This window comes from Panthera pardus, unplaced genomic scaffold (assembly GCF_024362965.1).
Source record: "Panthera pardus isolate Hobbes unplaced genomic scaffold, ASM2436296v1 HiC_scaffold_1, whole genome shotgun sequence".
Taxonomy (NCBI): Eukaryota; Metazoa; Chordata; class Mammalia; order Carnivora; family Felidae; genus Panthera; species Panthera pardus.
The window spans coordinates 22,668,466-22,692,498 of NW_026526654.1; the positions used below are offsets into that span (position 1 = coordinate 22,668,466).

Consider the following 24,033-nt stretch of genomic DNA (forward strand, 5'->3'; position numbering starts at 1 on the left):
GCCCCTGAACACACATTCCAAACAGCTGAATTTTGTTTGTGCTAAACTAATTCTTTCCCTACAGACTAATTTCCTTTATAACTCTGCCTTAAATTGAAACCACAGAATTACGAATGCATGGCTTTTAGATGAATGTGTGTGTGTGCGTGCGCATGGCTGTTTTGCAAGACTGAATTAATATCTTATAAGCATTCACTTACACAGAAGTACACCTCTACCCCAGATGCATCTCAAACCACAAATATAATGAAGTACCTCCAGTTTGTCAGTCCTGAGAAGTTTCTGAGTTGCAGTTGAGCCCGGGACAGTGACGGGTGGACTTCCGGGAACAATAACGGGTGTGGTGGGTAGAATTTCCGTTGGGACTAACCCAACTCCAGGGGTTACAGGTGCTAAGTAAGGAGCAAAGCTAATCGCCGTATTTGTCCCTATTGCGGGACCTACAGGAAAAGTGGGCTGTTAAAGGAAGACAACACAGGACAAAGATTTCTTTAGAATAAAACTTTAAAAAATCACCAGTAAGTGTCATTTGAGCAGAACTTACTCACCATACACAAGACCCTTTGTGTTACTTGCGTAAATCGATGCTGGCCTGTGAAAGTTCATTAGATTGCCTGTTTTGTTTTGCTTAAAAAAAATAATATCCACGTATATCCTCTCTTCCTAAAACCATACAAAAACATGCGAGCACATTATAGAAACCTAATTACAGGGAACGGATTAAATTTTTATTCCTATGAAAGTTTTCTCAAGAAAAAACAATAATTCTCACTGTCATTGCTCATCATTCCAAACAGTGAATGTTATAACAGGAAGGGGGTAAACGTATGGAAAACTGACTCCTAATCTTTGATTTCTCCTCCTTGCATCTCAAAAAAGGACAGGAGGAAAGAAAAACCTTGATTAGAGCCTGATTTTCAAGTTGATCGAGTACATACATTCTCAAAAATTGGGGATTATCTGGGACTGTATTTGCTCTGATTCAGCAGCATGTTCCCACGTTCCGTCACTAGCCTGTATGTAGTGTTCATATGGACCTGCTGTTTCTCGGTCCAGTTCAACTGTGTCTAGATCTAACCTTCCCTGCCTAAAAGGTTGGATGAGAGAACATGAACTTTTTAATTGGCCAATTTTTCAACTGGCCACTAAAAGTTGGTTTGGTTTCCTAGGTTAAAATCAATGCAGCAGTGATAAAGGCATACCGTACTTCATTTAAACTTCTCGATCGCTACACTCCTTGTCCAGAGATAAGAAAGAACTGCGCTAGGGGGTTGATGGGATAATAATTTTTAAAAGCCCCACCTAAAAATATGCTTTCCAGAAAGGAAATAATGTAAGAGAACAATAAAGTTTGCTTCACTTTTCTAGAACCAATGTTAAAAGTGTAAGACGCTAAAGATTTTTCTTAGAATGAATTTTACACTAAATTGTACCTGTATGGTTTTATTGGTTGGTTGGCTTTTTAGCTAGTTGGTGACTTTTACCCTCTTTATTTTTAGGAGCAGTTTGCAGATATTTGCAATCACGTGTTAATGCAATTTTCTAATAACCAAACCGTGCTCTCGGCCATGTCACGCTACCCCTCTATTTATATATTGTGAGTAACATTCTTGTTTTCTATTTACGGCTCTGAATGAGTTGTTGAACATATGGGAAAAATAACAATCTATGTTTATTATTAAACAAATTTTTTGTTGACAGCAATAACGGAAAAATACCTCTTATGGATGCTCATGTTAGAAAACAGTGAATTACTGATAGTTTGTTCAAGGAGTTCTCAGAGGTTCTGGAGGTCTTTAGCGAAGTGGCTGGGGGCTGTGAGAGGTGATTCTAATGGCCTGCGAGCGCTGTTATAGCCCTCCCACGAGGAGCTCTTAGATCTTTATGGCTCAGACATCAAATTCACTTTGGGACAGGGTTGCAACATGAGGTCTCAACATGGGAAATAGATGGCAGTTAGGATTTTTTTTCTCCCAAATTTTATATGTGTATGTTTTCCATTTTCAACCCATTGAGCCATAATTACAGAAAGTTGCGGTTTTCAGTAACTATAGTTTTTATGAGTTAGCGCCATTGAAAAAAAGCCAAGTGATTTAAATAGTATGACTATCTAATGTTAGAATTAAAAAAAAATCAACTCTGAAAGGTCATAAATCACAACAGATCAGGGATTCAAAGAACCAGCTAAATCAGAAATGCCTGAGGGGAATTTCATAAATAGAAATATCGCCAGACTCGATAGGTCTAGGCAGGGACCTTGAAATTTGCATTTAAAAAAACTTACTATGTGATCTGATGTGTGGCCCAGTTTGGGGACCACTGTCATAGATGGAGAGTGAAAATAGGTATTAAAACACTTGTACTGAATGTGTAATTTAACACAGAGACCAATTATCAAAGTAAACATTTAAAGAAAACAGCTCTCCCCCACAGGCCCGTTTTTGATTTTCTGCAGCAGCAAATTCCCAACCCTCCCTCTTGTGGATCATTTGAAGCCAGGGTCAGTGTGGTGACATAAATACAGGTTGTACCTTGACTGTCGGTGGGATGTCAGAACCTCAAAACTCATTTCCTGAAACCTTTTTTGGATATCAATAAATCTATTAAAATCAGAAAAATTTTGCTTTCCAAAATGTAAATTACTTGTTCATCTAATTTAATGATCTAAAATGAACATTGCAGGGGAGCCTGGGTGGCAGTCGGTTAAGCATCCGACTTCGGCTCAGGTCGTGATCTCACAGTTTGTGGGTTCAGGCCCTGCGTCGGGCTCTGTACTAACAGCTCAGGCCTGGAGCCTGCTTCAGATTCTGTGTCTCCCTCTCTCTCTGCCCCTCCCCTGCTCATGCTCTGTCTGTCTCTCTCTCTCTCTCTGTCTCAAAAATAAACATTAAAAAAAAAAAAAACACCTTAAAATGAATGTTGCAGTTTACTGATGATAGCTGTCACATAGCTCAGAGAGAGTATTATTTCAAAAGAAAAACACAAATTTTAGACCGAGAGTGATCTGGATTCAAATCCCGAGCTCTGCCAGTGAACTGTTATCCTAGGCAGTGAATTAACCTCTCTGAGCTTTAGTTCTCAAGGAAGTAAAACCAGTTGACTTGAAAAGTTGGGCTGAACAAAGTGCTACCTCTTCCCCACTTCCCATGGTCAGAACTCAGCGAATTGCAGGTGTCACGGGTAGTGTAAAAATTGGTATTAATAAAGTTTTCCCCCCAAAATCATCCACTGATTCTATAACAGGCATATAATCAGCATGGTGATATAATAATAGAGGTATAAACTCTTATTTAATGATAGCAAATGTTTTCTCCTTTTTGAAATATGGGCTGGGGAAAATACCTATTTTCTTTCATGTGAAGCTGACAGTTAAAAGTTGATAGGCCTCATGAAGACAGATTCAATGAGATATTTTCTCTTTTTTTAATACAGTGTTTTTGATTGAAGGCGATTAGTAAAAAAAAAAAATAGTTATAGTCATTCTCAGAGACGGGCACTCCATTATTATTGTTGACAGTGCTGCCTTACGCGTACATAGGAGCCGCTGTTTCCAAAGCACTGTCACACACACTGTCTTCTTTAACCTTCTCGTTATCCGTGAGGAGCAAGTGTGGCATCACAGTAGGTGGAAGCAGGTCGGACTATAGACTCAATAGATCACCCAAGGTCAATGCTGCTGAGGCAAAGCACTCAGGACTCCTGACTCCCAGGCTGGGGCTATTTCCATTCCTCTGCACTCCCTAGATTTTTGTTTGTTTGTTTGTTTGTAATTTCTTAAAACAGAAAAGGGGAGAAAAAAACCCCAGCCGCCCTGATGTGTTTGAGTGTAGAGCCAGAGCCTTGGCAGGGAGCCCTGTCCCACAGTCAGCGGGTGCCTTCTCCAGACGGGAGGGTGAGGCTGCTCTGAACAGCAGTGCCGCTGCCCTGGAAGAGTGGATCTCAGATCCCGGATTCAAATGAAAACTCCCCAGGTAGAGTCCGGGCTGACACCGCGTCCTCGCGTCTGAATTCAGTGCTTCGCTGCAGCTGAGAAAAGAGAGAGGTGGCATCTCCAGATGATTCCGTTCTGCACACCACCAGCTAGAGCCCCGGGGAAGTCGGCCCCGTGCTCTGTGCAGAACAGCTGCTGCCAGGCTGTCTGAGATGGGATCCATTTGGTCCCCGGCATTGCTCAGAACGAACGGCCGCCAGAGAGGCCAGAAGACCAGAGCTACAGAGTCTCGTGGGAGAAAATGGCTTCTGAAATGCTGGCCTTGCTGTTTCTAACCTCTGTTCTTTACTTCATGCTCCTGTGTTTCTCTCTCCTTAGCGTTTCACACGCTGGTCTTCTTGTTCAGTGCACTCTACCAGTAGATCCAGGTTCCAAGATCCTCTCTCTCTCTCTCTCTCTCTCTCTCTCTCCCACACACACACACACACACACACACACACACACACACATTCAGCACGCGTTCTTTGATATTTTGTAGTGGCAAGGAAGGATCAGTGCTGAGCAGTAATGACTAAGTGGCCTGGGGTGTTTTACGGTTCTAAAATTTAGTCAATTGACTTTTTAAAACAGGAGCGTGAGAGTTCATACATTTAGAAAGCTTTCACTTCAAAGGTAGGTATTTGGCACTCGAACTGAAAGGCTTAAAACATGGCATCCCTTAAGCCTCCTCTCTTTACTTCCAGAAGCATCTCTGGAGGGCAGAATACTCAATGCAAGACCTTGTCCCCAAGGACTGGGTTGTATAGGCTTTTAAATCTCTATCCTCCCCCACCCCCACTTCTTTTTCTTTTCTTTTTTTTTTAAATTGAGGTAATACCGACATACAACATTCTATTAGTTTAGGGTACACAACACAATGATTTGATATTTGTATATATTGTGAAATGATCGCCACAGTAAGTCATTAATATCCATCGCCATATGTAGCTGCAGAATTTTTTTCTTGTGATGCGAACGTTTAAGATTTGTTCTCTTAGCAACTTTCAACTATGTCTACATAGTTGAATACTACAGTATTCTTAGCTGTAGTCCCCGTGCTGAATAGCACGTCCTCACGAATTTCTTTCTTTTCTAATAACTGGAAGTTTGTACTTTTGACCCCCTTTACCCATTTTGCCAGTTCCTCTCCTCTGCCTCTGGCAACCAGCAATCTATCTGTATCTATGAGCTTGTTTTTTGTTTTGTTTTGTTTTGTTTTTTAGATTCTATGTACAAGTGAAGTCATATAGTATTTCTTTTCTCCGTCTGACTTATTTTGCTTAACATAATATAGTGCCCTTGTGGTCCACTCATGTTGTTGCAAATGGCAAGATTTCATTCTTTCTTATGCCTGAATAATATTTCATTGTTTATATATATCACATTTCCATTATCCATTCATCTGTTGATGGACACTTGAGTTGCTTCCATATCTTGGCTGCAATGAACATAGGCGTGCAGATATCTTTCCAAGTTAGTGTTTTCATTTTCTCTGGATAAATACCCAGAAGTGGAATTGATGGACCATGTGGTAATTCTATTTTTTAAATTTATGAGGAACCTCCATACTGTTTTCCATAGTGACTGTGCCATTTCACATTCCCAATGCAATGGATTTCCTTTTCTCCACATCCTGGCCAAACTTGGTACCTCTTATCTTTTTGATAATACCAGTTTAATAGATGTGAGGTAATATAGTGTTTTTCATTTGTAAGTCTCTGATGATTAGTGATATTGAGCACCTTTTCATGTACCTGTTGGCCACCTGCATATCTTCTTTGGAAAAATGTCTATTCAGATCTTCTGCCCATTTCTTAAATGGGCATAGGATTTTGTGTGCTTGTTTGATATCGTGTTGTATGAGTTCTCTATATAGTTTGGATATTAACCCTTTATTGGATCTATGATTTGCAAATTGTTTTTCCAATTCCATTGATGCCTTTTCATTCTGTGGCTGGTTTCTTTTACAGTGCAGAAGCTTTTTAGTTTGAAGTAGTCCCACTTGTTTATTTTTGCTTTTGTTGTCTTTGCTTTCGTTATCAAGTCCAGAAAATCATCACCAAGACTGATGTCACCACTTATATTTTCTTTTAGGAAAGGAGCTTAATGGTTTCAGACTTTACACTCAGGTCTTTAATCCATTTTCAGTTAATTTTTGTGTGTGGTGTAAGAAAGCGGTCCAGTTTCATTCTTTTCCATGTGGCTGTCCAGTTTTCCCAACACCATTTATTGAAGAGACTTTTCCCATTGTATATTCTTGGCTCCTTTATTGCAAATTAGTTGACCCTATGTGAGTGAGTTTGTTTCTGGGCTCTCTATTCTGTTATATTGATCTATGTATCTGTTTTTATGCCAATACTATACAGTTTTGATTACTATAGCTTTGTGACGTAGTTTGAAGTCAGAGAGCATGATACCTCCAGCTTTGTTCTTCTTTCCCAAGATGTCTTTGGCTATTCAGTCTCTTTGACTCTATATAAATTTTAGGAATATTTGTTCTAGTTCTGTGAAAAATGCCATTGGAATTTTGATAGGGACTATTTGAATCGGTAGATCCCTTTGGGTAGAATGGACATTTTAACAATACCAATTCTTCCAATCCATGAGCATGGGCTATCTTCCTACTTATTTGTGCCTTCTTCAATTTCTTTCATCAATCTTGCGTTGGTGGTATAGTGGTTAGCATAGCTGCCTTCCAATTTCTTTCATCAATCTCATATAGTTTTCAGTGTACAGGTCTCTTATCTTCTGGGTTAAATTTATTCCTAGGTATCTTATTCTTTTTGATGCAGTTGGAAAGGAGACATTTTTCTTATTTTTTCTGAGAGTTCATTATTAGTGCATAGAAAGATGACAGATTTCTGTGTATTGATTTTGTATCCTACAATATTAGTGAACTCATTTTTTAGTTCCAACCACCAACTTCTTTATCTTGAGTGTACATATGAAGGTTGTGTGTTGGGGGAGGTGCAGCGTGTGAGGAAGGAAAGGAAAAGAATTACTCCCATTAGGAACTGGGGAGAGAAAAACTGCCAGGAGGAAAAATTTAAGGGGACTTTCAAAATACAGTGAATTGGAGACATAAAAGGAAAGAATGGTTTGTGTTTTCATTCGGTAAGTATTTAATGGTTTAAACATTGTACAAGGACACTGTGTGCACATTTACTGAACTTAAACCCTAATGGGAAAGAACAAACAAATAAAATTACAATTTATTTTTATGGATAAGCAGAAATGAGAAGGCCTTACTCATAGTGATGGAGATTGGTGGTAGGTCACAGGGGATAGATTTGGAGTCCTTATGCATAAGATGAAGTTAACATGTGAAGAGCAGTAGGATAGATACTTCCAGCAAGATCAAAGGCCATGAGGCAAGCAAGAGCTTTGTGTATGTGTGGAGCTGAAAGTTCGGTTTTAGTGAACACAGAAAGAGTGGCCCATGATGAGTTGGTGAGCTGATGGGACCAGACCACAGATGACATTATAGATCATAGTCATGGTTACATATTTGGCTTCGTCTCTAATGAAATGGGAAGGCACTGCAGGGTTTTAAGTAAGGGAGTGGTATGATGCATTTATGTGTTAAAAATATTCCTCTGGTTACCATATGCAGAATACACTGGAATAAAGCAAGAATGGAAATTGAGAGATTAGAAAGGAAATGCTTCCAAGGTATTTTGAATGAAAGATTGATGGTGGCTCAGATGGGAGTTTGGGGAGTTCGAGAAGGGAATAGACTTGAAAGCAGATATGACAGGACTTGCTGATGAACTCGATGTGAGAGAATCTGCTTAATTTTGGTTTTGAAGCTGCTGGTTGCATTTACTGAAACGGGAACTTAGTCAAATAAAGAATTTGGAATTAACCATGTCAAGTTCCAGGGAGAAATTTAAAGGTGAGTCCAGTAGGAAGTTAGATATGCGAGCCTGGGGCTCAGAGGAGAGGTCTGGAAACATATTTGGGAGTTCTCAGCCTGCAGATGATTTACAGCCATAGGAATGGATGCAACCATGAAGGAGAGGGTCAATAAAAGAAATGTCCAGTGCTGGGAACCTCAATGTAGAGCAAAGGAACATAATGGGCAACATCTCCAGCCTTTTCCAGAAGAGGAATACAGATTAAAGAAGAAGGAGCATTCCACAAAGGAGAGGTTGATTACATATGTTGCATATGGCTAAGCGGTCAAATGAACACAATGAAGGCAAAAGTGACCACTGGTTTAGTAATATGGCGGGCGGTGGTGAGATAGTCAATGGATTAGGTCTAGGGTGGACGGAAGTCAGAGGGAGTGGAAAAAATATCCACCGTTTGTTTTTTTTTTTAAGAGAAATTTAGCTTAGAAGGAAACCTAAAAATGGCGTGGTTCTTCTACTCCATGTTTATCAGTTTATTTGTCTTAAGCAATTCCTGCATGTATTAGTTTCTTGTAGCTGGTCTGAGAAATTTCCACAAACTTGGCAACTTAAAACAACACAAAATTATCCTTTGATTGTTCTGAGGGCCAGAAGTCTGAAGTCAGTTTCACTGGGCCCAAATCAAGGTATTGGCATTTCATGCTCCCTCTGGAGACTCCAGGGAAGAATCTATTCCTTGTCTCTTCTATCTTCAGGTGGCAGCTGGCATTCTTTGGTTTGTGGCCTCGACACTTGTCTCTGCCTCTATGGGCACATTGCTGTTCTCCTCTTCTCTATGTGTCAACTCTCCTTCTGCCTCTTTCTCATAAGGATACTTGTGATTGCATTTATTTCAAGAGGATTGCCCCATCTCAAGATGCCTAACTTAATCATATCTGCAAAGACGACTTGGTTTCCTTAGGGGTGACATGTACAGGTTCCACGTACCTTTCAGGGCCATTATTTGGCTTACTATACTGTATGATGTCACTAACGCATTCCTGAGATTCTGAAGTCATTTGTAGAGTTGATGATTTTTAAGTTTATCACACTTTTTATTCTGAGATTTCTTGTGATTTAGAAGCCTCTGCTAAAATATTTAAATGTAATATGAAATGTAATATAAATATTAAATGTAATATTAAATGTCTTTTTCATAGACAAATCATGATTATTAACTTCTAATTAATACTTGAGACAATACATAAACATAACTTTCAAAAATGATTTCAACTAACAGCTAACAACGGGAATGGGCTTTTCTTATTAACATTGCCACTGTTGGGGGGGTCAATCTTTATGAATTCTAAATAAATAAGAAGTGAATGATTAAAGTGAGTGAGACAGACACAAAATACCGTGTGACTGTGTTGATCTCGTTGGTTCCAAATTTATTCCTACAGACATTATTCAAGACGAAAAACTAAATTATTTTAGCTTTAGGTAATTTAATAAATAATTTATGTGCGAACATCAATAGAGAACCATAAATTATACATGTGTGTGTGGTTTTAAACAGATCCACTTAAATGCCTATATTTGGTGTTAAATGTATGCAGAACTCTATGTTGTCCTTACATTTAGGCTCCCAACTACTCATCCTTTGGGATACAGTTATTTGGGATTTTCTCCAAGCAGTATTTCTTGCCTCATTCAAAATCATAATTCCCTGTGCCTGAATCTTACCTCGCCCTTCTCATGACTCTGTCTACCCCCCCAAAGACTGTATCTTATTATTGCTGGATCCCCATGCACCTGGACTCCCCCCCCCCCCCCCCCCCCCCACTCCGGGCAGAGCTGGGTCCTGGCTACTTTGTCCTGTCCACCATTCTTGAGCAGAAGCACCAGCAGAGCTAAGGATCTGCCCAGATTCTCCCTTCACCAGGGCCTTCCCACCCTCCCCACCTCATTCCGCAGACACTCAAGAAAGTACATCTCAGCTGCAGTGTCCTTTTTAATTTGGCAGCCTTTAATCACACGGACTTTTCACACAATAAAGACTAATTTTTAAACAATAGTCTTTTGTGTATGTACTGCTTTAAAAAAGCAAGTATCTCTCACTTTACTGGCTTTGTTGTGTGTGTGTTTTTTTTTAAATTAGCTTGTTTTTGACAAATAATTCACAGATGTAAATGAATTCCACTGAAGCCCAATGCGCTCCTTTCCCCCAGGGCCTCATTCCTAAAACAATTTCCAGACCTTTAAGGAAATACTTTCAAACACTGAAATCAGGGAGAAAATATGGCACAATACATATTCTAAGCCTGAACTCCCTTGAGCATTTACTCTTGGGGCCCTGGCCACAGCGCCACACCCTTCCCAGGCCTCTGAGAGGCAGCGGAGTGTGGGTGGCTAAGGCAGCCTCCTCTCTGGCTGCTGTGGGGCTTCAGGCCTAGCACACTGCAGACAGCGCCCTGCTCCCAATGTCTGAGCCCCAGTGCCCGACCCACAGCGTATTAGCTGCGAGACATCGGGTAAATGGTTCAGCCTCTCGGGTTTCTCCCTTGGCTCATCCTTAAAACGACGCCATTGAACGGAAGAGTCCACCTGCTAGATTGCTAACAACGTGCTAGGCATCGAAACCTGCTCTTCACATAGATCATCACTTCGTACTCTAAATGAAAACGTCGAACTCTTTCTGTTCTAAGATGGTTCAAAGGTGGAGTTTACCGGTGAGCCCGAGTTGGGAGGGACACAGATTTCCCAGACACTGCTTAGAAACTGTCTTTGCCTACTGTTTCCACACACACTTTTTCCATTTAAATAATTTCAAAAACCCTATTTTCAGAAACCATTTAGCTTCAAAGCTATTTGCTTTAATTGTAGCCAGAGACAAAGTAGAGCGAGGCCGTTTTAGGTCAATGTGGCGCTGCCCGTACCAACACTTTAATCATCAAGCCCATCATTAGATGAGATGTACTCACCACTGGATGGAGTGGGGTTCCTGGAAACATAAATTGCATCTGCTGGGCAAGCATCGCTGCAGCAGTTTTTTGCTGGATCAAATTGTTCCTCCCATTAATTTCTAGTTGAGTTTTTAAATGTGTTGGAGGATGAAGATACTTGCAGTTTTCTCGTGAACAACGGCCCTGTAAAACGAATGTTTTGGTTTTAGGACTGTTAGGAGTAGTTTTCATCTACTGTCAACCATTTCACAATCGCTCCATGTATACAAAGGCAAGGAACCCGTGTGTGAGTGTGGGTGTGTGCGCGTGTGCGCATGCACGCACCCTCCCGTTGGAACATACAACAGACTTGGAACATACGAGGAGTGAATCAGGCATTAGGTGATTATCAATGTTGCTGAAACCTGTTCAGCAGAGAAGCTTCCTGAGATTTTTTTTTCTGTTGTTCTTTCTAGCGGATTCCCACTCTGACAACAGACTCTAAAGGAATGTGAGGGCTAGGAGGAAAGGCAGACCCTTAGCCTAGGCAGTGTGGAAGGCAAACAGAGGAACATATTTATCAGGACTTACCAAAAGGAGTCTTTGAACTTGCTCTGCATTGGTTTGTGCATGACCAAATATGAATAATCATGTACTGAGTGTGTGCAGTGGGGACAGTAATACTAATTCCTTGAAATGTGTGTTCCACATTGGCTGAAGATATCCCTAATTCAAATCATTAAAGGAGACGCAATGGAAGTATAGGAGTGGACATTTCTTAGGAATCGATGCATTAATGAAATCTCCAGGCATAAACTCAGATCATTACCTGCGGCTAATTCGTTTGGTACACAAAAGTGGTTACCCCATGGCCCTGCCCTGCTCCCATGACGACTGTATCAAATGTAGTGTCCGAAGAGTGGTTATGGCTAAAGTAACATTTGGATGTTAAAGTTGGCCCAACAACAACAACAAAAAATAATAATTGGGTGGCAGGTGTGCATAAAACCCGTCTTGGAGAGTAATCGCTGATGCAGGGTTCATACTGAGTTCCCAAGTTTCCAGAAGTACCGATCGAGACAATCATGTTAACGTGTGACTCATGCAATTTCTGGAGAAAGAAGGGCAAATACTCTTTTCTTCTTTACAAGAGCCACCTGGTATGAGTATTATCATTCCCTAAAGAATTAGTCTATTTGCAACCAAGAGAATATGGCTTTGTTTACCAGATATAAAAATAATTTTAAACAGCAAGCTTGGTGGATCTGGAGAAACAAATTTGTTTATAGTCATCCTAATTCTAAACATCTGGAGTTCTCACTCTGTCTCCCACTAATTCCGGCTGCACTTTTGGCTGTGTTGGCTCCCTCTCCAGTCTGAGCCTTTCCCCACCGCAGTGGAGAGGGGGCAGATGTCGGTCGTGGGCTCAGTCCTAGTGGTCTGTGGTCATCAACCAATGCTGTCCTCAGGCTCTACTATTAGCAGCATTAAAGGTCGTGTCACCCACTGAGTGTAGGACATAGTCAGGTACTGGGGACATCAGAGGGAATTGGTCACATTTCTGCCAATAAAATTCTATAACAATGGTTATATGTCAGTGTGTCCCTTTGGTCTCAGGCTCATATTGTGAATGTTGTCATGCAGCTTCCTATGTGTGAAATTGCCATCCCCGGTCAACTATTGGAAGGTCTATTGTGAAGACAGATAGACTGAAACCACAATGAAAGAGAATGTAAATCAAAGTGGTCTAGGAATCCCTTTCTTTCTCTCTCCATCTCCTTTTGTTTGCAATTCTGGGGGATAGTTTTTATCCTCACTTCACTCCACTTTTTGTTTTGTGATGTCCCAGGGTCCCTCCAGCCCTACCAACTTGCTTTAGGTTTCTCTTTGTTTATTTCCCTTTCTGTCCTCCTTGACAACTGCCTGCAAGTTTCTGTTTGCTAAAATCCAGTCCCGAAGAGGCATTCGTATCGGGCCAGCTCCTACAACACAGACGTGTGGCCAGTCTCTGGATTGGCTGCCTCTCTGCCAAGTGCCCACATACACTCCTATCATCTGTGATGGGAGGTGGTTCATGGGATACAGGACGTAGCTGCTGCCCATCGGCAGGGGTGGAGGCGGATTAAACAGAATGATATTTCTCGTACAGAAGATAACGCACCTCAGGCTCCTCTGCGACAACCTCAATCCACACTCTTTCAGCACAATCATTTGACCTGGAGGCTGACCCCAGCAAGGCTCAGGTATACAGAGTACCTTTACAGCCCTGTGTGCACAGACATACGGCTGGGCCCAATGCGGGGGATTCGGGAAAGTAGAGTTCCATGGAATGGTGAAAGAATTTGTGACATGTCTACACTTCTACCAATTTGGCTCTTCGGTGTTGCTCATTCATCTAATTGTCCATTTGATCCACTGGTCTTCTAATGTAATCCTTTGTAGCTACATGTAAAAATTTCGATTAGGCTAGAAAAATATGGTTTTCTTGTAAATGCTATTATCTTTTGATACAGCCGGGACACTTAATGAATGGTATAAACCATTTTCAGCCAAGAGAACATGATTTACAACATCAAATTAGTAATTTATTGATGGGACCTTCTTTTTCATGAGAATTAATGTAATTTCCTAGTGTTCTCATTTACACATTCGGAATAAGGCGTATTATTGATCACCCACGTGCCAGGCAATTTATACACGGTTATCTCATTTTCCCCTTACAACAGCTATCATGATCCCCATCTTACAAAATAACAAAGGGGTTCAGAAATAATTAAGGAACTTTCCCAAGGTCATCTAATGGATAAGTGGTAGAGCTGGATTCTAAATTCAGGTCTTCCTGACTCAATTACATCACTATACCAAGCTAGTTATTGGCAATAGTTAAAATCTAGGAAAGATTAAAATCTAGTGTTATCCTTGATAAAATAACATGGGCACATATATATAATATAACAGTAAGAATGCATAACACAATTTAACATATAGTAAAATATACATGAGAATTTGGGAATAGAAAAGATTATTTGCCTTGGTCTATTCCTTGATAGTGGTCTGTCCTTCGGTAGGGGGATAAAGAAATGGTTAAGCTCACAGGCTCTGGAGGCAGACTCCTGGGCACATAACTTGGTTCTGTCCCTCCTCACTGCGTAACTTTGAGCAAATTACTTGAATTTCTTGTGCATCAGTTTTTTTTAAGCTGTACAATAAAAACTATTGTGTTTTCCTCTAAGGGCTGTTGTGGGATTAAATAAATTAATATATGCACAAGGTTTAGAGGTACATCTTCCTAGTACATGGTAAGCGTTGAGTAAATGTTGTTAATATTACCAAAAAAGAGAAAATATTTACATATGGCATTTTATTTACAATAAGTAAATAAGTACATTTAATTGTACTGGCTTTTTGGTTCTTCCGTAGAATAGAGTTTTACTTAAAAACTTGATGAAAGCTACTTAATTATGCTTATTCAAGTATTTTATATTTAAAATTATTTTCAGTTCTACAGGGTATTTCTGCAAGTACCCATACTTAAAGACACACCCCTGCACTGTAGTTCAATCTAGCGTAAATATTTTGAAGCGTGTTGCACCATGGATGTTTGGGGCATACTAACTCAAGAACTGGGAAAATCCAGGCAGAATCTTAGTAAAGGATCCTACAGGACTCTAAAATCCTAAAGGAAAAGCTACTGTCAAAACATAACGAGCTATTTGACACAGTAAACAATTTGTAAGGAAGTTTTTGTTAAGGCATACGATTCGTGGGATACGCATCATCGCACAAAAACTGTTGATTATCACAGCAAGTTGTCATAACCGAATGGGAGAGGGCAGCGTGCAGAAATGTAAAGTGTCTTTGTTTGTCATTGTGAAACACAACAGAAGTGTCAAAAGTAATGTCTCCTGATTTTAATCCAAGAAATAAAGATAAAAATGTCTTGGAAAAGTCTTCCTGTGGCCGCTAGGATGTTTTTTTTGTTTGTTTTGTTTTATTTCAACTCTTCCTCCTTTTTAGTTCTTGGTTAAACACTGTTTCTGGGGAAATGAGAGAGGTAGGGTGCAGCCTCTAGAGAAGGGGGACCGTTTGGCTTCTGTGGGATGGAGATCCGAGGATGCCATTGCAGAGTCTGTGTGAAGAGTCTTAGGGAAATAAACCGCAGGAGCCCAGGCAAAGGCAGGCAGATGGGCCCATAGGAGGGGCTGATGTGGGGATCAAAGCTCCTGAGACATTAGCTTCAGGTCGTATGGAAACCATAAGTGGTCTGGATCACATTCACCATTGTTCTTTGTGTACTTTCAAGCTTGGGTCTCATTCATTCATTCAACAAATATTCATTGAGATCCTACTATGGGTGTGCCAGACATTGTGGTAAGCACAAAACCCTGCCTACCTTCCTAACGCCTGCAGTCTAGGGGTGAACAGGGGTACTAACCAAATAACGACACCCATAAATGTATAACTACAGATTGTGATACGTGTTCTGAGGAGAACGCTGAGACAGGATAGTGGGAGATGGTCAAAATTGAGACAGGTGGGTAAGGGAAGGACGCTGAAGAAGTGACATTTACACTGAGACCCAAAGGATTTGAGAAGGAATGAGGCAAAGGAGTGAGTGGTGCCTGGTGTGTGTGCGTGCGTGTGCGTATGTGTGTGTGTGTGTGTGTGTGTGTGTGTGTGTGTGTGTGTTGAGGGGAGAGAATACAAAAGGAGAACCAGAGGAAGAGAATGTGCGAGATGAATGCACATGGGGTGGGTGGGTGGGGGGAAGGGCTTGCGTGGTTTCCCGAGGCTGGAGTACAGGAGCGGGTGTGGGTTGGAGCAGGAGTGAGAACCTTTACAAAACAGGCAGCAAATGGAGCCACGTTAAGGGGTCTGAACTTCATTGCCCCGGAGTTTTTAAGCAGAAGAGTAGCACGGTTTTATACTAGCTACATGCAGAATCTCACCGTGATTATTGCATTTTATACTTTTTGTTTACTACTTTCTTTAATTTTATTATAGTTTGCATTGTCTGGAGACAGCTTATTTTAAAAGAATAGCAGATTCTGACAGAGTCTACGTAGGGTTTGTGCAGTTTATTTTACCTTCACAATAATCTCTATTCCAGGAATATTTAGATTAGGGAGTCGCGAGTAAAAATTTCAAGCCGAATTAAGTTTATTAAAGTAAGTGACCGTGGAAGATTCTAATACAGAGTATCTGTGTTGATTCTCAGCAAAATGGGGAAAGATGCTAAATAACTATAATCTGTAATTTGGCAGAACAACAGATTGGAGCCATCAGAATTACACGGCCATTACATTACATGGCGTGGGATCGAATAAATGCAGGCTTGGCTAAGAAAAGATTTCAGAATCAGGTCGTTGTGGGGGGGGGGGAGAATGTGTAACTGGAAAATGAGATTTTCTAAATGCTTATTTTAAAACAAGTAATTTTTAGAATCTTTTTCTAATATGCTCCTAATTGAAAAAGTCAATTAAAATATGGAAGCCAAAAAGAAAACAGATTAATTAGGAGATTGTTAAAGGGATTAACAATAGGAGTTTTTGCCCACAGGAATAGCTCACAGAACATGTCCCATTAGTTTTCCATGGGAAAGCTATGGATTTTATATATAACAATTCAAACAGTTACTAGGTTCCCTACTGTACATATCACTTGGGGATAACTGGAATCGTGTCTTGGTGTGGGCTGAGCCACGGATCCGCAGACTCTAAAAAGATCCTTTTCGGGGGGAATCATTCCAGGGGAGGTTCAGGAAACACAGTCTGACCCTACTGAATTCTGCCTCTTCCAGTTGGGTCCTGGCCACGCCCTGCTTTCAGCACATGGTGGTATTTTCCAGTGAGCGGCCAGCTGTAGAATGGCAAGGGCTGACTCTAACCATCGAGGGGAGACGGCATGTGCTCTGAGACTGGCCTGCGGGGATACTCTGAGTCCAGGGGTCTGCCTTGGACCCCAAGGCTGGCCGTGAGAGAGGCTCTCGGATTCCCTTGCATTCCACACGCGTGAGGCTAGCTTAACGGAACCCTGATGTGACGACAGATGCTCGTCCTGGAGTGACACTCCTGAGACCCGTTCTGTCTCGGAACCCTTTTGGAGGAGCCGTTTGAACCAGTGGTAAAGGGAACAGACTCTTTCCTGAACTACTTTGGCCCCAAATCCAGCTTTGCTCTTCTTGCCACGGGGCTTGGTGGCCTCCAGTCGCCACATCCGCAAAACAGACATAACAATAGTTCTACCTCTAGACTTTCAGTAAAGATTATGAGTTGATGCCTGTAAAGTGTGTGAACAGTTTCTGGCACCTAGTAAGCCCTCCATAAGTTTTTGATATGATTACTCTTATTATTTTCAGCCTCATCCTCACCCTTATCATTACTATTACTGTTAACACCGTCATTGCACAGTAGATAAAGATAAATGGAATTAAAAACAACTTCGCTAATCCTACTTTCGTCTCTCCATCCCTTGCTTCTCTCTGGCCTGTCTCCCAAGCTCTTTAACCCTTTGTTATTCTTGTTGTCACAGAACAATGGCCAGCACAGGCCATTTCTGTCTTCAGAAGAGCCTCAGATCTGTTTTTCTTTGGTATTTTTCCTGCTGAAACTTGCCAGGGCTGATTGACATGGCATGACTAATCTAGAATCAAAAGCAAATATGCATTATAGTGGGAAAATCCTGACATTCTGGTTGTGGCTTCATCCCCAAATGGCTATACTAACTTTTACAAATCATCATAATGGTCTGTGTCTCCATTTTTTCATCTGTTCAAATGGGGGCCATCATATTCCCATATCTCAACCCCTTCTGATGGTTGTGACAGCTGGAGAGATAGCAGAAGTTGCTCTGGAAACATCGTACTTTTCTATGCATTGTCTATTCCACATCTATTTCCTCGCAAATGTCCCTAATCTAGTGAAAGGGGAAAACTACGTACAGCAACAGTTACAGTAAAGAGTGACACCAGGGACTTCTGTTGGCAACAGCTCCAACGTGTTCGAGAATAGTTGAGAAGTCTATGTGACAGACAAGGCATGAGATGCGCCAACAGAAGTGGCAAATTAAGTCAAGCTGATTAAGTCTAGGAGGATTTATTAAGTACCTACAGTGGTACACAGCTTGAAAGTGAGAAATTCAGTCAGACCACTGTTTGGTTCTTGTGCATAGAAGATGTCCAGCAGACGTTTCCAAGTGACTGAACTGGCCTGACGACCCACCCGCCACCTCCGTTTCCCTACAATTTCAGACCCTCTCAAGGTTTTTTTCAAAGTGGGGAAAAATAAAGGTCTTCATTGATATTTATATTGGGCCATCATTTTTATGGGTCTCTGTCAGGTGGCAAGAGGCTGAGTTTAACATTTGGCCTAAACCTTTTCTTCCTTCTGCAGCACATTTCCGGAAGGATATGGGCAAGTAAAAGTGTAGGGGAATAAAACGGTTATTCACATCAGGGCCTAATTTATAACGTTAACTATGCGGCTGAAATAGCTGTACTCTAAGGCAAGTGACAGATTAGGCTTTTAAGCTTCTTTTGAATTTAAATAAACTAATTGAACCACATGAGCTCCTTGTATTATTAGTTCCAACTACATAATAGAGCAAATAAAATACAACCACATAAGTACTTTGGAATTAGAGGAAACTGAATTCAGGGAATCGCTACAAGCAAATGATAACCAGAACTTCCATCAAAATGAGCAGTTGCCCAGATCATCAATATTATGAATGAATTTAAAATAAGTACTTTCTGTTTATTAGTGATTTATTTCAATTTGTATTACAATCTACCTTTTATGGTCCATATATGCAATTCTCTTTTGGTAAAGAGCATAAAACATTGCCCTTATTAAAGACAGATTAAAAAGGGAATATTTATGATCTGATCTTCTCTTTTCTAGGGAGTGTTCCTTTATCTCTCGCTCCCACAGTATGGAGGAAACGTGTGGGAAGATAGAAGGAAGGCTGGAGAAAGTAGCCAGATGGGGAAACGAGGGAAAATCACAAATGCTGATAGGCAGCTACCAACACCTCCAATTTTACCCGCCTTTGCACAGCTACGAGCTGGGAGGAGGAGGGGGAATGAGGAAGCCTGAATCTCACTGGGTAGATGGCTGGCCCAAGTAAAGGTGGTGATGGTAGCATTTTCTTTCCAGAAACTGGCATTGCCTGTCATTCCACTGCTGCACCCGTGGGGTGATATTCAGAGCTCTCCCCCAGTGCTAATGCTTTTTACCTTCCTTAGAGAGTGCTTCAAATGCTTCTGAGTCTTCCCATCTTTAGATATGCATTTAGGACCTTTTATTATGAATAGAGGGCTGGGAAGACCTTAGGGCCATCCCCAGTGTCTCGTAAATAGATTTGTGACTCAGGCTCCATTATGCCAGTGCAACTGCCCTGTTCTTTGTTTGCATTTTTAATTTTTCAATGGAAGTATAATTAACATACAGTGTTATATTACTTTCAGGTGGACACTGTAGTGATTCAACAATTTGATACATACTTAGTGCTCTTAATCCCCCTTATCTATTTCACCCATCACCCCACTCACCTCCCCTCTGGCAATCACCAGTCTGTTCTCTGTATTCAAGAATCTGTTTTTTGTTTGTCGCTTTTTTTCTTTCTGCCTTTGTTTTGTTTCTTGACTTCCACATATCGGTGAAATCATACCCTATTTGTTTTCCTCTGACTTATTTTACATGGCATTTTTCCCTCTCAGTACATCCATGTTGTTGCAAATGGCAAGATGTCATTCTTTTTTTACGGCTCAGTAATATTCCATTACACATAGACACATCTTCTTCAGCCATTCATCTATGGATGGACACTTGGGCTGCTTCCGTATCTTGGCTACTATAAATAATGCTGCAACGAACACAGGGGTGCATTTATCTTTTTGAATTCATGTATTTGCTTCCTTTGGGCAAAAACCCAGTAGTAGAATTATTGGATCATATGGTAATTCTATTTTTAATTTTGGGGGGGAACCTCCATACAGTTTTCCACAGTGGCTGTTCCAGTTTGCATTCTCACCAACAGTATAAGAGGGTTCCTTTTCTCCACATCCTAACCGACACCTGTTGTTTCTTGTGCTTTTGATTTTAGCTATTCTGACAGGTGTGAGGTGATAGTTCATTGTTGTTTTGATTTGTACTTCCCTGATGATGACTGATGTTGAGCATCTTTTCGTGTCTGTTGGCCATCTGGATGTCTTCTACAGAAAAAATACCTATTCAGGTCCTCTGCTCATTTCTTAAATTGGATGATGATGATGATGATGATAATGATTATTATTATTTTGGTGTTGAGTTCTGTAAGTTCCTTATATATTTTGGATATTAACTCCTTATTGGATGTATCATTATTTACAAATATCTTGTCCCATTAAGTAGGTTGCTTTTTTTGTTTTGTTGATGGTTTCCTTCATTGTGACAACTGCCTTATTCCTTCAAGCACTATTGGTAAGTGCCATTAAAGCCTAATTTTGTGGGGCACCTGGGTGGCTCGGTCAGTTAAGCATCCGACTTCAGCTCAGGTCATGATCTCATGGCCCATGAGTTCCAGCCCTGCTTTGGGCTCTGTGCTGACAGCTCAGAGCCTGGAGCCTACTTCGGATTCTATGTCTCCCTCTTTCTCTGCCCTTCCCCTGCTTGCTCTCTCTCTATCTCTCTTTCTCTCTCAGATAAACAAACATTAAAAAAAAAAGTCAGAAAAGACCTAATTTTGTAACCATTTTAAGTAGGCAAAACATAAAAAGTGATGAACGAGGAAGAGAGACAAAGAGGGTTATTTGTTTGTAGCTTGCCATTTCAAAGCACGTTGAAATTTTTATTTTCTTAAATGGATTGTAGTTGCCTGTGCAGCTTTAGTTTTCTGGTACCATTTTTGTCATGTATTTGGAAACAGCTGTTTGTCAGTTTTAATTAAGGAGCCACACCCTGTTTTTACTGGTCTTTTCAGTTCATGTGCTAACTGAAAATGTGCCAATTAAGAGACATCAATGAGACTAAAAACTGCCCCCGTGTTCTTGAGAGATTTAAGGAAACTAATATCTGGGCATCAGATGCCTTATTTGAAAATTATTTTGTTTAATTGGAAGATAACTGTCTTTTGTCACAGAGGTACATTGGTTAGTGTGAACTGTGATAAAATAACATAACACAAAACCAGTCTAGTGGTTGTTTAATTCCATGGTGTTTAGATAGGCTAACGTGTATTACCATGGCCATGGGTGAAACAGAAGCTGTATGAAATATTAATATCACAGCAGTAGCATTTTTCCTGTGGGGAAGGGCACACCTTTCTAGTCTATTTATTATACCTCTCCTGCAAATATCTGCAGTACAGGGACTCTTAGAGAGAGTGCACGTTGTCCAATGATTGCCCTTTCTTCTTTTTGATAAATCTTCTCGAGCCCCTTCTATGTGCCAAGCCCTGTGATACGAAATGGGCGACTAACACAAGAGTGACCCATGCCCTGACAGAAGGAATTCAGGGGTGCTGTGTGGACATACTGTAGGGAGCCCCAACTAGTTTAGGGCCCAGGGATCGCTCTAAAGGAAGGGACATTTCACATCTAAACTAAGATCTTTATCAGATTCTCTAGTTGGATGTATGTGGAAGGGGCAAATTAAAACAAGCCAGACTAATTCACAACCACTCTGTGGGAGTTACATTCCTGAGGCCTTAGAAAGGCCTTCGAGCAGCACCTGGAGCAAAGTAAATGCTCAGTAAACACTGGCTGCCATTTTTATCAGCAATTCCAGAAGCTGGCCATTTTTTAAAAATAAGTGACATCTATCCAAAGGCATAAAACGTTATTATACATCTTCATTTTCCTACAGACTTTTCCAGTCTGATTTGTAAAGTGAGTAGTGAATCACCTACCCCCTCGGAGGCCTTCCTGGAATTCAGACACAAAGAGACCATCAGCCCTAATGGCTGATGTTTAGGGGGTATGCTCCTGTATAGCTGTGCTATTTATCAAAATGCTGGAAGTACTTCTGTCCCAGTTTAAAAACCAGCTGCTGTCCCACTGCTGTTCACTCCTCTGGTCACTCCAGCCACCCCCCGCCCCAATCCTAGCACCTCCCCCCACCACCCCCGCCCCCCATCCCAGCAATGGAAGTGTTAAATCCTGCACAGCAGGGGGCCTCCCTGAGCCAGCTCTGGTGCCACTGACTGGTGGCTACCCACCTGGGAGGTATTTATTTTAAAATATCGCGCATATCACACCTGATTATAAATATACTTGTGACAAAGCTGGAGTGCCCTGGTTGCTGGTATTCGGGCCGGGAGGGCTGCCAGGAGGAGGTGGGGGCGGGGTGGGTCTGAGCCTAGGGAAGCGGTGGGCAGCAAGGGAAGATGAGAAAAGACAGCAGGGGAAAGAGGAAGACTGGGGGAAGAAGCCGTGGAAGAAGATGGGAAAGCTAGGGGGCCCTTTCAAGAGTGCGTTCGTTTTTAGCAACACAAGCAGAGAACACTTCTCTCGGGCTGGTCTGCGTTACTTGGTGGCGGGGGACTGGCCTGCGAGCCAAACTGCAGCAGAAGGAAGCGGCACTTTGTTCAGAAAAAAAAAAAACAAAACCGCCTGGGCAGGTGTAGGCATAGCGGCTTGTCCACAGGTGTGGGGCTTATCCAGGCTGTGCCCTGCGGGCAGAGCCACATGCCTCCGTTCCTTTATTCACTCGACAAACATTTTGTAGAGCATCTGCTCTATGCCAGAAGCTGGGCTGGAATTACACACAGGGTACTAAGACGTGGTCCCACCCTCCATAAAAATAGCTGAGGCTTATATAACAGCGCGCGCGCGTATCATACACTAGGCAGCTTTTCATAGATTACATTCTAATCTTCAATACAAGATCTGAACAGAGGTGCTGTTCATGTTCTTGTCTTCTGGGATGAAAGGGAGGTCCAGAGGGGTAAATAACTTCCCAAGGTCACACTGGGAGTAATGGCAGAGCTGGGTGACCAAGGCCGCTCTCTGCAGAGCCACTATTAGGAAACTTGAAGTCCAATAGAAACATTTGTATCACACCTTCAAAAAGCATTCTTGAGACCCAGTAGCTTCTTACAGCTTCATAACATTCTTGTGATCTGGCCCCCTAATTTAAAGGTAAGGAAAATAAAGGAGGCTCAGAAGGTTTGAAGGTGCTATCCAACGCCGGGTCAGAGTCAGCCAGGACTAAATTCTGGTCCCAAGTTACTAAAAAGTGTGCCCTCTCCACTGTCCCTGGAGGTCAGTGGAAGAACTACGGTTAACAGTTTTTTGGCCCAACATACGAGAGCTGTGTTTAGGACAGAATTAGCAGCCTCGTGTGGCAACGGACATCAGGGAGGTGACACTGGATGATCAATGTTACAGGGTGCATTGTGTCATCCCAGAAGGGTACATTGGTGTCTTAAGCCCCTGTACCTAGAATGTGACTTTATTTGCAGATAGGGTCTTTACAGAGGTAATTAGGTTACGATGAGGTCATCAGGGTGGGCTGTACCCCACTTAGACTAGCGTCCTTATGAGAAGGAGGAATTCAGACACAGAGAGACACATGTACAGGGGGAAGATGATGCAGACACAGGGAGAAGCCGGCCATCTCTAAGCCAAGGAGCATCTGAAATGACCAGAAGCTGGGAGAGAGACCTGGAATAGATCCTTCCCTAGTTCTTCAGAGGAAGCATGGCCCTGCCACGCATCAAGGACATGCTCCTCGATTTCAGACTTGTAGCCTCCAAAACTGTGACAGAATACATCTCTGTTATTCTAAGCCACCTATTTGGGGTACTTGGTTGAGCGGTCTGAGCAAACTAATACAGTCACCCCTAAGAAATGCTAGATTATGTAGTGTGTCATGAGACCGGAGCCTTTACCAGCAAAACACCCTGCTATCTCCTAACACAAAGATTTGGGTCTGTGAATGTGTCTTCTAACTTTTTTTCATGAACTCGGCTAACAAGATCCCCTTGCCTGATCAAAAACAAACTGTAACAACTCCTAAATCCTTCCCAAGCACAATGATTTTCTACAAGTCAACCTAGCCAGCTTAAATGCTATCAGATTTTTCACATGGAAGATTTAATAGGAGAGATTTATTTTAGTAAAAGACAAAATGTTTCACTAAAGAACTCATTAGTAATGCATAAAGGCCTACTGAGTCTCTGAAGATCCATTTTCAAAGAGAAATGTTGGGATAATTTTTATATCCTGATTACAGAGAAAGACTTGATAAAAATTGTCCTTGATATTAAAATTGCATGGAGTGGGGGTGGTGGGGGGAGAGTCATT

At 41.5% G+C, this 24,033-nt stretch overlaps 1 protein-coding gene and 1 long non-coding RNA gene across 9 annotated transcripts in view; one reads left to right on the plus strand and one right to left on the minus strand.

Annotated features, from left to right (window-relative positions):
* Positions 1 to 24,033, minus strand: part of MBNL2 (muscleblind like splicing regulator 2) — a 158,123-nt gene that overhangs the window by 45,323 nt on the left and 88,767 nt on the right. For all 8 annotated transcript variants that reach the window (XM_019444049.2, XM_019444052.2, XM_019444055.2 and 5 more), the window contains exons 3-4: positions 10,788 to 10,952; positions 256 to 456 (exon numbers count right to left, since the gene is read on the minus strand). In XM_019444049.2, the coding sequence (XP_019299594.2) occupies positions 256 to 456; positions 10,788 to 10,952 (366 nt within the window). The remainder of the gene's footprint in view (positions 1 to 255; positions 457 to 10,787; positions 10,953 to 24,033) is intronic.
* Positions 1 to 24,033, plus strand: part of LOC109264144 (uncharacterized) — a 99,948-nt gene that overhangs the window by 21,782 nt on the left and 54,133 nt on the right. The window lies entirely within an intron of this gene.